Source organism: Gopherus evgoodei, chromosome 5 (genome assembly GCF_007399415.2).
Source record: "Gopherus evgoodei ecotype Sinaloan lineage chromosome 5, rGopEvg1_v1.p, whole genome shotgun sequence".
In the NCBI taxonomy this organism is placed as follows: domain Eukaryota; kingdom Metazoa; phylum Chordata; order Testudines; family Testudinidae; genus Gopherus; species Gopherus evgoodei.
Window position 1 is genome coordinate 103,415,659 of NC_044326.1, and position 12,814 is coordinate 103,428,472.

General features: G+C 39.9%; 1 protein-coding gene across 1 annotated transcript in view; it reads left to right on the forward strand.

Moving 5' to 3' along the window:
* NDNF (neuron derived neurotrophic factor) overlaps nt 1-9,761 on the forward strand; it is a 29,241-nt gene extending 19,480 nt beyond the window's left edge. Inside the window, exons 2-4 of the mRNA XM_030564978.1 lie at nt 4,390-4,578; nt 5,887-6,011; nt 7,664-9,761. Of these exons, the coding sequence (XP_030420838.1) occupies nt 4,391-4,578; nt 5,887-6,011; nt 7,664-9,060 (1,710 nt within the window). The 5' untranslated portion in view covers nt 4,390 and the 3' untranslated portion in view covers nt 9,061-9,761. The remainder of the gene's footprint in view (nt 1-4,389; nt 4,579-5,886; nt 6,012-7,663) is intronic.
* The last annotated feature ends 3,053 nt before the right edge of the window (nt 9,762-12,814 follow it).

Here is a 12,814-nt window from a genome sequence, read left to right on the forward strand (position 1 = left end):
AATAAAATATTGATTCTTGCTTTAAAAACCAATCAAACAAAAAAGTAACCAAGATAAACCTGCAGAAAAGGGAATAAAAGATATTTAGGAGGTGGCACAGCCAGGAGAACAAGAAGTCACACAACATATTTCAGATAGTTGTACAGTTTCAGAGTAGCAAAGTTTAGGCCTCTTCTTGTACATGTGTTCTAAAAATAAACCAGGCTCCAACCTGGTTACACAGAACAAATAAAAACATTCTTGGCTGAATGTTTCCAAGAAGTGGGGATGGGGAAGGGGTGAGGTGGTTTGGCAATAATTATGCACTCTCAAGCAGTAAATGAATTTTAAGAGAGATGTCATTGAAATCAATGGAGTTTCACCCACCAGTGCCAGTGGTGAATCTGACCAAAAATATATTTACAAGGAAATAAAACAAGAGGGATTTACGGCCACAATGCATATGTTGTGTGAGCAATCTGTACGGGGTGTAACTCCAGTCTATGCCAAAATGTAACTGCTCTGTTGTAGAAAATTCTGTTAATTAGGTTTAGTATGAAAGGATTGTGCAAAACTAGTGCCTTAAATTTTCAAAACCAAATAATGATTTTGGATGCCTCAGTTTTCCCATGTCCAATTTCAAAAAGTGTTGTCCAAGAAAATTAATCCCCTTTAAAGTACCTCAGGTTGGGTATTTGAAAATGAAGGCACCTAAAATCACTATTCACCTTTAAGTATCAAGGCGAGGGATTATAAACCATTCATTTTTCATTTACAATTTTAAAGGGTATAGAGTGGGCTAGGCTGTCGTCCTCACTCAGGTAAAATTCCCATTGACTTCATTGGGTGTCATGCCTGAATAAGCGCTACAGAACTGAACCCAACATATCGCCAGTGTTGTTTTTAATCCAAGGAATACTTTGATAATTAGATACAGAAAATGAAGGTAAAACTGAATCTTTTCTACCTCTCCATTGTTAAAGTTGACAACCCATCCACAAGGGTATTTAAAGTGGATTATCTGGCGAAATAATTTAAGAAGTCTAGCTAATCCTATAATCAAAAGTAGTTTATTTTAATAAAGGTTAAATTGCATTGGAGCTGACACTAATATACAGTATTGGGATATCAGGGGGGGTTAATTTAAAGGATGCTGTCTTCAGAAACTGTCAGCGTTTCTTACCTTACCATCGTCTGCTGTAATTGTTCTGGTTAAGTCAGAATTCTTCTCCCCATTGGTTGAGGATAATACTTGAAACATAAATAAACAAAGTGTTTCATCATACCCACAACTCATTCAGCATGGTACAAGGAAGGAGGTTTTTTGCTGACTTTGGTGATTTGAGTCAGCAACTATTTTGATTTACAATCTTTGTTTCCAACATGTCAAATATCATTAGCTTTGCTGGTAAGTATCAATGTTTCAATCTGAATTCAAGAAAATAGGAGCTAGTTAGGATGAAATTTGACAAATTTTGGAGAGACGGAATCATGATTTGACTATAAAAGAGGCTAAGAATTTGTGACTTCCAGAGACCTCTATGATATTTGTGCTTCAGCCCCAGGGCAGCGGGGCTGAAGCTGTCAGCAACGATCCCCTGCAACTCCCAGCTACTGTGGAGAGGTCGGTGGTGAGGCCTGCAGTCCCGAGCTGCTGCAGCTCCCAGCTCCCATGTGCAGCAGAGACTCCTGCAGCTCCAAGCCACTGCCGGCAGGGGGATTCCGCAGCTCCCAGCCAGCATGGGTGGCAGATGAAGGACCGCACAGCTCCCAGCCACCATGAGCAGATCCCACAGCTCAAAGCTGCTGCTGGAGACAGGGTGGGACCCCATGCTCTCAGCCACATGGGTGGGGAACCCTGGAGCCCCAGCAGCAATGGGTGCTGGACTCTCCTCCCTCCCTATTTCCTCATAGTTATTTTTAATAAAAGTCAGGGACAGGTCACAGACTTCTGTGGATTTTGGGTTATTGCCCATGACCTGTCCCTGACTTTTACTAAAAATAACTGTGACAAAAATCTTAGCTTTAACTGTAAACAGTAATGACATTTTCTTAAATAAAGCACCCATGCCTTTTTTCCTACCAAAATGCTTAGCACACTGCAGCATAATAACAATATAATTAATTAAAAATCAGTGAAGAAGAAGAATAGAACATGCATTTTAAAATACTGCAAGTGATATATATGCAGAGGAAGGGAAGATGCAAAGAACGGGAGGGTACATGAAGGGAGAAAGTTTAAAAGGACCATGTGGATGGAAGGAGCAGTTAAATAGCAATGATATTATAGGCAGATGTTGCAATTTAAGGGAACAAGAATAGTATCAGATTTCTTGAGAGTTGAAGCAATCTATAATTCTTGCTGTGTATGAAAGGGGAGCTGACTATATCACAGAGAGAAGATCTCTGAAGCTGTTCTCAGGGCAGAATTGGGGAAGGTGAAGATGGAAAAGAGGAAGAGGCCTTGCTTGTGGTCCATGTGACAGGAGTAGAGAGGAGAGAGCTGTTGGGGCCCAATGTCCCTAAGCAAGTTCTACCAAAAGTCTGTGTGGAGGGAGGAGAGGGAGGCTGCCAGTCACCTCCTCTGTTGATTGCCTGCTACCACTCTTCAGAGGGAAGTGGAACTTGTGGTAGACTGGCCCCCGGAAGGGAGACCCTGCTGGGGTTCCATAATGTGGAAGGGAGTGAGGGGGAACCCTTGGGATCTTGTGTCCTTGGTAATCTCTGCTGAGGGTCCAAAGGAAGAGAACAGGGGCTGGGATTAGAGAGAAGGGGGTACACTGGCTGGCAGGGACCTGCATTCAGCTCCTTCTGGCTGCTGATGTTCTTTGGGAGCTGTAGTAGGCCATCCTCTGGAATGGGAAGGAGGAGGCCTCTGGTGCTCCCATTGGGGCTGAGTGTTTATATTTTCATAAAGAAGTTGAAGGGAAAGAGTAGGTTTATTATGATTGAAATTACACACTCTGCTTCTCAAGGAGCCATGGGTTTGATATTTCACATAAACTGTCAGAGAATGGTCAAGTAGGGGTAAAAAATATTTTGTAAGATTTGATCTAAAGAAGAAAGTGTGTGTTTATAGAGATATAATCAACCTACCCTGTAGAATAGAAAAATATTGTAAACCCATATGCATAGCCCTAGTAATAGCAAGGAAAGTAAAATAAAAATGACACTACAAATTAGTTCCCCAAACTCACTGAAATACACATGGCTTAGGAAGCGGACTAGAAATCTCTCAACTAATTTTGTAACTGTTATCAAAATATAATTTAAATGCCCTTTACTATTCTTGTAATTGGGGTGTTCTTTTTTATTTTTCTATACCAAATCCATTGCATATTAGATCATGTCCTGTATTGAATGGAGAATTTAATTCCATCCCACTGTATATCTAGGGATAGTCATTACTGATCTAGTTATAGGCATAATAATGAAAGTCTGGTCTTATGAATTATTGTGCCTAATTTGTAAAGGATTCTTTGCCTTTGTGTTTTGGAATCCCCGTCAGGCCTAAGGACTAAGCACTGCTGAATTGCATGCTAATATCAATATGCTTTAAATGTATATGGGATAATATTTCATATTTTCCTAATTCACTATTTATATAAAGGGTAATTTGACTGGAAAAATTTACTTGTCGAAAGGATTGCTAGGAGTCCAACCAAAATCTATGGAAAGTGAAGTTGATATAACCTCTATCTACCATGTGTTAGTGCTCGCTCCCAGGTCCAGCAAGTTATATTTCATTGTGGCAAAATGTCAAATTATAGATCTACAAAAATATGTGGAAGGCTTTGCTCACTGTTAAAGAGTAGAAAGAGAGAGAAATACCAGACAATGGCTCATTTTGAAATCGGTGGGTAAGCTCAACTTCATAGAAGTTGGAGATGGAAAAAAAGTCTATTTAGATTGTTCCTTACCATATATATTACTAATGCTTGTATAGTTAGCCACATGAACTGAAAGAGCCCCTGAAATATAAAGCGCATGTGTAACTACTAACATTAGTGCTGTGTGTGCATATCAGGAATATATTAGACTCTTCAGTTTGGATCCTTGCTAAAAAAAATTTATTATTTTTTTTACAGCTTTGGAAAACATCTACATATTCTAGTACCATTTATTTTAAATATGACTTGCTTAAGAACACAGTAGGTATAAAGGGCTAGGTCCTCAACTGGGGTGAATTGGTGTAAGGTGCAACATCAGCTTATAATATCTAAGAATCTGACCCAAAGTCATGAGAAAAATATTGCTTTATCAAAATTTCATCTTTTCTGAGTCGATATATTTGCATAATAATAAAGCCATACAATTAAAATGGAACAACACTGTATATCAAAAAGTAGCAGTTACTAGTGAACTTTTCATTTAGAATTCATCAGACATGAATCCCTTTTGTTGCTGTAGGATGCTCTTGTTCCATTGGTTTGTGTTCTTGCTGCTGCTCCCGCTCAATTCCAGGACACAGAAGCTGCCTACCAGAGATGAGGAACTTTTTCAGATGCAGATCCGGGACAAAGCATTTTTCCATGATTCATCAGTAATCCCAGATGGAGCAGAAATTAGCAGCTTTCTCTTCAGAGATACACCTAAAAGGTACCTTGACTAGTATAATTTATAGGGTTGCACGTGGAACTTAATATTTATATTTGTTTTGGATTTTTTAGAATCAAGTTTTAGATCCAAAAATGAAAAATACAAATATCTTCTTGCATCAAAAAATAACTGTGTTTCTGTCCCAGTAGGTCACACTGACCCAGGCTGAACCCCAACCCTATTCAGTTTATTTTCACTATCAGTGTGATTCCAGAGGCCACACAAACCACAAAATTTTCCTGAAGTGAGGCCACAAACCAAGTCAGGGGGTGGGTGGGGGAAGGAAAAGGAAACCAATTCTGTAGAGGGTCTCTAACCACCCTATTTTCATATACTTGTACTGAGACCCAAATACACACAAAACAAACCCCAATCACCCCACCAAAAATAACATAAAAAATAACAACCATCTTCAATAGAATTCTCTCTCCGGTATGTGGAAACCAGAGTATTAATTTCACTTTACAGTGCCTGTTTAATCCATTTAGTAATGTGATAAATTGAAGAGAACTAGTCATATCCTACTGAAAAACAAAACAAAAACCAACCAAAGAAACAAACAAAAAAACCCCAAATAAGTCCAGGATTATACATAATATTTAACCAACCACAAATAAAGGGTTAAGTGAACACTTTTTGATATTTTGACACCCCACTTTGAACTAAGTATGGAGAAAATAAATTTTCAGTTGGTCTGAAAGGACATTGAAGGAATACATCAAGTGTGAAATCAAATCTATAAGAGTTTTGCCAGTGTCTTGAGTGAGGGCTGAATTTCACCTCCAAGTAAAAATTGTTGTAGTCTAGAGCTGATGATATACAAAATAGAAAACATTGCTTTTCAAGGATTTGTGTTTTCCAGCTTTCCCTTCCCCCTCCCCCATGTAATAATATCTACAGAAAGGAGTATAAAATAAAAGCAAAATATGATTGTTCATTTGAAAGCACAAAATATTTTCACTCACTTTGGGGGTAAAGCAAGAACTGTTTACATGGACTTCATGGTACTTGGTATACATCAAACAGTTAATAAAAGCATTTTAATATGCCAGAAAGAGAGGAGGCGGTTGTGTGTGTGTGATATTTTATATGCTTAGAGAGTCCCATTGTGCTAGACACTGTACAAGCACATGACAAAGAGATGGTCCTTGCCTCAAAGAGCTTTCATCTTAAGTGGTAGGTAACATCATATTTGTCCTCGTTTACACCTTTCTCAGTTACCCATGAGCACCAGTCCAGAAAATTTGTCAACTGCTGTTTCTTGTCATTATAGTTTATTAATGTTATACTTTTGTTAATCTGTCATAGGTATTTCTTTGTGGTTGAAGAAGATAACACTGCCTTAGCAGTTACTGTAACACCATGTGATGCTCCTTTGGAATGGAAGCTGAGCCTGCAGGAACTTCCAGAAGAGGCCAGTGCAGAAGGTTCAGGTAAAAAAAAAAACCAGTGAAAACTCTAATTCTGGGACTTTATGGGAGAATTGATAATGGGAGACTTTAATCTCTAGCTGATTCAAGTCTGCCCAAATGAGTAGTGATGTGATACACACAATTTTGTGGTGTGTGTAACATTTAAGAGGATGTCTGAGTCCTTACTGTTTGAATATGAATCCCAACCTTACATTAGTTTAGAAGGCAGGCAACAGTCAGTGACATGGAGAGTGAAAGAGAGGAATACACTCCCTTGGGTTAAATAAAGAAAAAGGTGACTCTGTCAGTCCTCCAGGTGAGTCTAACACATTGGAAAGCACTAATCTCATCTAAAGGGAGCTTCAAGAGAAAGAACTAGGAGTAAACAGATCAGAAAGTACATTATAAATCTAAGCAGAGCAATGACCAGGGAATGTAATGGAGAGCAGAGGGAGGGAGTATGCATATTTGAAAATAAAACACTTAATTTTATATGGAAATATCATAAAGTAAAACTTTGCTTATTGATATCATGTGGATTTCATTTGTTAACAAACCACATCATTCTGAACACTCAGCCTGATCTCCTGTGTAACATTGGCCATAAAAGTTCCCCAAAATTATTCCTAGAGCAGTCCTTCTGGAAAAACATCCAATCTTCATTTAACAATTGTTAGTGATGGAGATTCTACTCAAATCCTTGGTAAATTGTTCCAATGATTACTTATTCTCATTGTTAAAGATGATTTATTTCCAGTTTGAAATTGCCTAGCTTCAACTTCCAGCCATTGGATTGTTTTGCAACTTTATCTGCTAGACTGAAGAGCCCATTATCAAACATTTGTCCCCCATATAGGTATTTATAGACTGTCATCAAGTCACCCCTTAACTGTCTCTTTGTTAAGCTAAATAGATTGAGTTCCCTAAGTCTATTACTAGAATATCAGAGGAGTAGCCATGTTAGTCTGGATCTGTAAAAAGCAACAAAGAGTCCTATGGCACCTTAAAGACTAACAGATCTATCTTTAAGGTGCCACAGGACTCTTTGTCTATTACTGGAAGCCATATTTTATAATACTTGTGGCTCTTCTCTGAACTCTCTCCAGTTAATCAACATCCTTCTTGAATTGTGGGCACCAGAACTGGACACAGTATTCCATCAGCTGTTTCACCAGTGCCAAATGGATTTGAGTTCTCTCACTTCCCTCTCACCCCTAGTGTGTTCCTTTGAGAACATACCTATTGTGGGCTATTGATATGGGGAAGCCTGCAATTGGGGCTTCTCTCCAAGCGGTAGCTGTTCTAGAGAGAAAGAATGTGATATTTGATTTCCAGATCCTTTTGTAAAAGCATTAAAAACCAAATACCTGCCTTTAAATACAAAGTGAATCAGTCTTCAAAAAAAAATCACATACCGTACAATTTCTGTTGTACTTGTAAATAATAGGATCTCTAAATCAGTTTCACTGTGTATTAAGACTCAAGTACTACTTGCTCAAAAGTGGATTGATTTCATTAATAACTGATCATTATTTATGATTGGAGTATCCTATGCTCCAGAAACTGTTTCATCTGCTCTGACATTTTACTTACAAGTAGCTATTAGAGTTTCATTTTCCTATATCATCATATCTTGACACATTTTTTAACATTTTTCTGTGTTCATATTCTAGGTGAACCAGAACCACTTGAGCAGCAGAAACAACAGATTATTAATGAAGAAGGCGCAGAGCTGTTCTCTTACAAAGGCAATGATGTTGAATACTTTGTCTCTCCTAGTTCCCCATCTGGTTTGTACCAGTTAGAACTGCTGTCAACTGAGAAAGATACACATTTTAAAGTATATGCCACGACAACTCCAGAATCAGACCAGCCTTATCCCGAATTACCTTATGATCCAAGAGTTGATGTCACCTCTCTTGGACGCACAACAGTCACATTGGCATGGAAACCAAGCCCTACAGCATCTTTACTGAAACAGCCAATTCAGTATTGCATCGTCATCAATAAAGAACACAACTTCAAAAGCCTCTGTGCTGCTGAAGCCAAACTCAGTTCTGATGATGCCTTCATGATGGCTCCAAAACCAGGCCTGGATTTCAGCCTCTTTGATTTTGCTCATTTTGGCTTCCCTTCAGACAACAATTCTGGCAAAGAACGTAGCTTCTTAAAATCATCATCAAAGCTTAGTCGCCAAATGTCTTCGAAGCCAAGAGTTGACCTGCAGAAGATTTGCATTGGGAACAAGAACATTTTCACACTATCTGATCTGAAACCTGATACACAGTACTACTTTGACATGTTTGCAGTAAATGTTAACACAAATATGAGCACTGCCTATATTGGCACCTTTGCCAGAACTAAAGAGGAAGCCAAACAGAAGACAGTTGAACTGAAAGATGGGAAAGTTACAGATGTGTTTATCAAGAGAAAGGGAGCCAAATTTCTACGGTTTGCTCCTGTTTCATCACACCAAAAAGTCACCTTCTTTGTTCATTCATGCCTGGATGCTGTTCAGATCCAAATTAGAAGAGATGGAAAACTTCTCTTGTCTCAGAATGTTGAGGAGGTCCGTCAGTTCCAACTTAGAGGAAAACCAAAAGCTAAATATCTAATTAGGCTGAAAGGAAGTAAGAAAGGTGCTTCCATGTTGAAGATCTTAGCTACTACAAGACCTAATAAGCAATCATTTCCTTCTCTTCCTGAAGACACAAGAATCAAAGCCTTCGATAAACTTCGCACATGTTCTTCAGCCACAGTGGCCTGGCTAGGCACACAAGAAAGAAACAAATTTTGCATCTACAAAAAGGAAGTGGGTGACAATTATAGTGACGAGCAAAAGAAAAGAGAACACAACCAGTGCTTGGGTCCAGATACAAGGAAGAAATCAGAAAAAGTCCTCTGTAAATATTTTCATAGCCAGAATCTACAGAAAGCAGTTACCACAGAGACAATTAAAGGCCTGCAGCCTGGCAAGTCCTACCTGCTGGATGTTTATGTTATAGGGCATGGAGGACACTCAGCCAAATATCAGAGCAAACTGGTGAAAACAAGGAAGTTCTGTTACTGACCTGGTGTATAGAAATATATGGAACTCCAGTCTGAACATTATCCTACTTTCAATAAAGAGATTGACTACTTTCACAACTGAGAAGTTGTGACCTGTATTTGTACTGTGTAGAAAAATATCAACTTGTATATTTATGTTTACATAAATAATTGTCTGGAGAGACTAAGCCCGGTGCTTTCTGATGGCATCTGGCAGTTGTATTATGTGTTCGGTGGTCCACGTTTGATGCTCAGTAGATGTTCAAGGTAGCAAGAAACCTTGAAGGAACTTCCATTCTTTTGCTTCCATATTGCATGAACTGCATCTAAATTATTTTATTACTTAAAAGGCTGAGGCAAGTCATTCAACTGCCTTGTTATTCTCTCTCTCTCTCTCTCTCTCACACACACACACACACACACACACACACACACACACACACACACACACACTTCCGCTTTACGTAGATGGTAGGATTTCTGTAAATTATTTTATAAAGTTTCATTTTAAATGTTTGTTTATATGATTGTAAACTAATTAAAATCATGCCCATCAAAATACAGATTTAAACTAAGTATTAACTGGACTGCACATGAGTCTGTTTCATTGCTATTGTAAATTCTTATCTGGTTGATTTTAACGTTTAAATACTGTATGTATTTCGTGTACAAAGTTGTCATACATTATATTCCTGTACATAAAATTAAAAATATTAGATTATATATTACTTCTCTTCTCTCGGTATTCTCAAGAGGAACCTAGGCACCTAATACATAAAAGTGTGACCATGAACTAAGAGACGGGGTAAAGCCGATTGCTGCAGAGGAGAGTCTATTGATAGAGAGTCTCTAGGTTTTAGTCAGGAGGACAGGATGGAAGAGGATAAAGTAGGGGCCAGATCAGACAAGAAACATTCATATAAAAAAGAATCTGACACATCAGAAAAGAGCAAACAAATAAACAGTGACAAACTTTTAAAGTGCTTGTACACAAATGCTAGAGTCTAAATAATAAGATGGGTGAACTAGAGTGCCTTATGTTAAAGGAGACTAGTGATATAATAGGCATCACAGAAACCTGGTGGAGGGAGGACAATCAATGGGGTACAAAATATATTGGAAGGACAGAACAGGTAATGCTGGCGGGGAGAAGTGGCACTGTATTCTTTGCTTCAGTCTTCACAGCTGAGGATGTTAGAGAGAGTCCCAAACCTGAACTATCCTTTGTAGTGAGGAATTGTCACATATTGAAGTGTCATTAGAGAAGGTTTTGGAATTAAGTTTAACAATTAACAGTAACAAGTCACCAGGACCAGATGGCATTCACCCAAGAGTTCTGAATGAACTCAAATGTGAAATTGCAGAACTATTAACTATGGTTTGTAACCTGTCCTTTAAATCAGCTTCTGAACTCAGTGACTGGAAGATAGCTAATGTAATGCCAATATTTAAAAAGGGCTCTAGAGGTGATCCTGGCAATTACAGACTGGTAAGTCTAATGTCAGTACTGGGCAAATTAGTTGAAATAATAGTAAAGAATAAAATTGCCAGACACATAGGAGAACATAAATTGTTGGGCAAAAGTCAACATGGTTTCTGTAAAGGGAAATCATGTCTTACTAATCTATTAGAGTTCTTTGAAGGGGTCAACAAACATGTAGACAAGGGGGATCCAGTGGACATAGTGTACTTTGATTTCCAGAAAGCCTTTGACAAGGTCCCTCACCAAAGGCTCTTACATAAATTAAGTTGTCATAAGGATAAGAGGAAAGATCCTTTCATGGATTGAAACCTGGTTAAAAGAAAGGGAACAAAGGGTAGGAATAAATGATACATTTTTAGAATGAAGAGGGGTAATTAGTGGTGTTCGCCAAGGGTCAGTCCTCGGACCAATCCTATTCAACATATTCATAAATGATCTGGAGAAAGGGGTAAACAGTGAGGTGATAAAGTTTGCAGACGATACTAAACTGCTCAAGATAGTTAAGACCAAAGCAGACTGTGAAGAACGTCAAAAAGATCTCACAAAACAAAGTGATTGGACAACGAAATGGCAAATGAAATTTAATGTGGATAAATGTAAAGTAATGCACATTGGAAAAAATAACCCCAACTATACATATAATACAGTATGATGGGGGCTAATTTAGCTACAGCTAATCAGGAAAGAGATCTTGGAGCCATCGTGGATAGTTCTTTAAAGACATCCACGCAGTGTGCAGCGGCAGTCAAAAAAGCAAACAAAATGTTAGGAAACACTAAAAAAGGGCTAGAGAATAAGATGGAGAATATCTTATTGCCCTTATATAAATCCGTGGTATGCTCACATTTTGAATACTGCATAGAGATATGGTATCCTCATCTCAAAAAAGATATACTGGCATTAGAAAAGGTTCAGAGAAGGACAACTGAAATGCTTAGGGTGTAGGAATGGATCCCATATGAGGGGAGATTAAAGCGGCTAGGACTTTTCAGCTTGGAAAAGAGACTAAGGGGAGGGAGTAGAGAGGTTAGTAGGGGTTCGTCTCTCCCTCTGGGGTGATGGGGCAGCACACCGCCTCACTAAATTGGGGAATAGGTGTTGCGGGGAATTAGTCCGGCCGCAGGAGTCATCCTCTGAGGCCTTTGTGAAGGTAGAAATAACAAAGTAAGCCCAGGCCTTAGGTAAGGGCAGAGCAATGATGAGTCAGGTGCTCAGGCCCTCAGGTAGGGGCTGAGCAATAACAGTATTTAATAGCTGTAGGCCCAGGCCCTTGGCTCCGAACAGCCTGGGAGAGGGAGAGACTGCCACCAGCGAGTTGGGTGGCAGGGGGGACGCAGGCCCTCCCACTCCACTGTGTCCCAGCCCGGGGCCCTAGCAGCGGCAGAAGACCCACTACTGTGTCAGTGGGGATCCTGGCCACAACACGCTGACATGGACTCTGGCAGTGCCGCAGCCAGACTTGGATTGGCTGCCCCCGGGCCACTTCCAGATTCCCCCTCTTGCGGTACCTGGGTCAGGTTGATGTCCTCAGGGCGGGGGTCCAGCACCATGGGTTCCTCAGGATAGCTGGCAAGGAGTAGACTTGGCAACTCCTTTGGGTGGCTGGTGAGGGGCAGGCTCGACCACTCCTCCAGGTAGCTGGCATCAGGCAGGTTGGGCCAGTCCTCGGGTTTACTGCAGGCTGCTGGTGTTTCCCAAGTGCGAGCTATGCCAGAGGCATCTGGCCTCCCCAGCGGCTGCTCGTTCAGTGAGCCCTGAGGTCGGACCTTTATACTTCCGGGGCAATGCCTGACCATGTGGGGGGTGGGCTTAGAGCTCCCTGGCTCCGCCCACTTGTCTGGATGGACTTATCTGTCTCCGGGATGGTGGGGAACCATAACGCCTCACTACAGGAGATATGATAGAGGTATATAAAATCATGAGTGATGTGGAGAAAGTGAATAAAAAAAAGTTATTTACTTGTTCCCATAATATAAGAACTAGGGGCTATGAAATGAAATTAATGGGCAGCAGGTTTAAAACGAAGTGGGTATTCACCCACGAAAGCTCATGCTCCAATACGTCTGTTAGTCTATAAGGTACCACAGGACTCTTTGCTGCTTTTACAGATCAAGAGTAACACGGCTACCCCTCTGATACGAAATAAAAGGAAATTCTTCACACAGCGCACAGTCAACCTGTGGAACTCCTTGCCTGAGGAGGTTGTGAAAGCTAGGACTATAACAGGGTTTAAAAGAGAACTAGATAAATTCATAGAGGTTAAGTACATTAATAGCTATTAGCCAGGATGGCT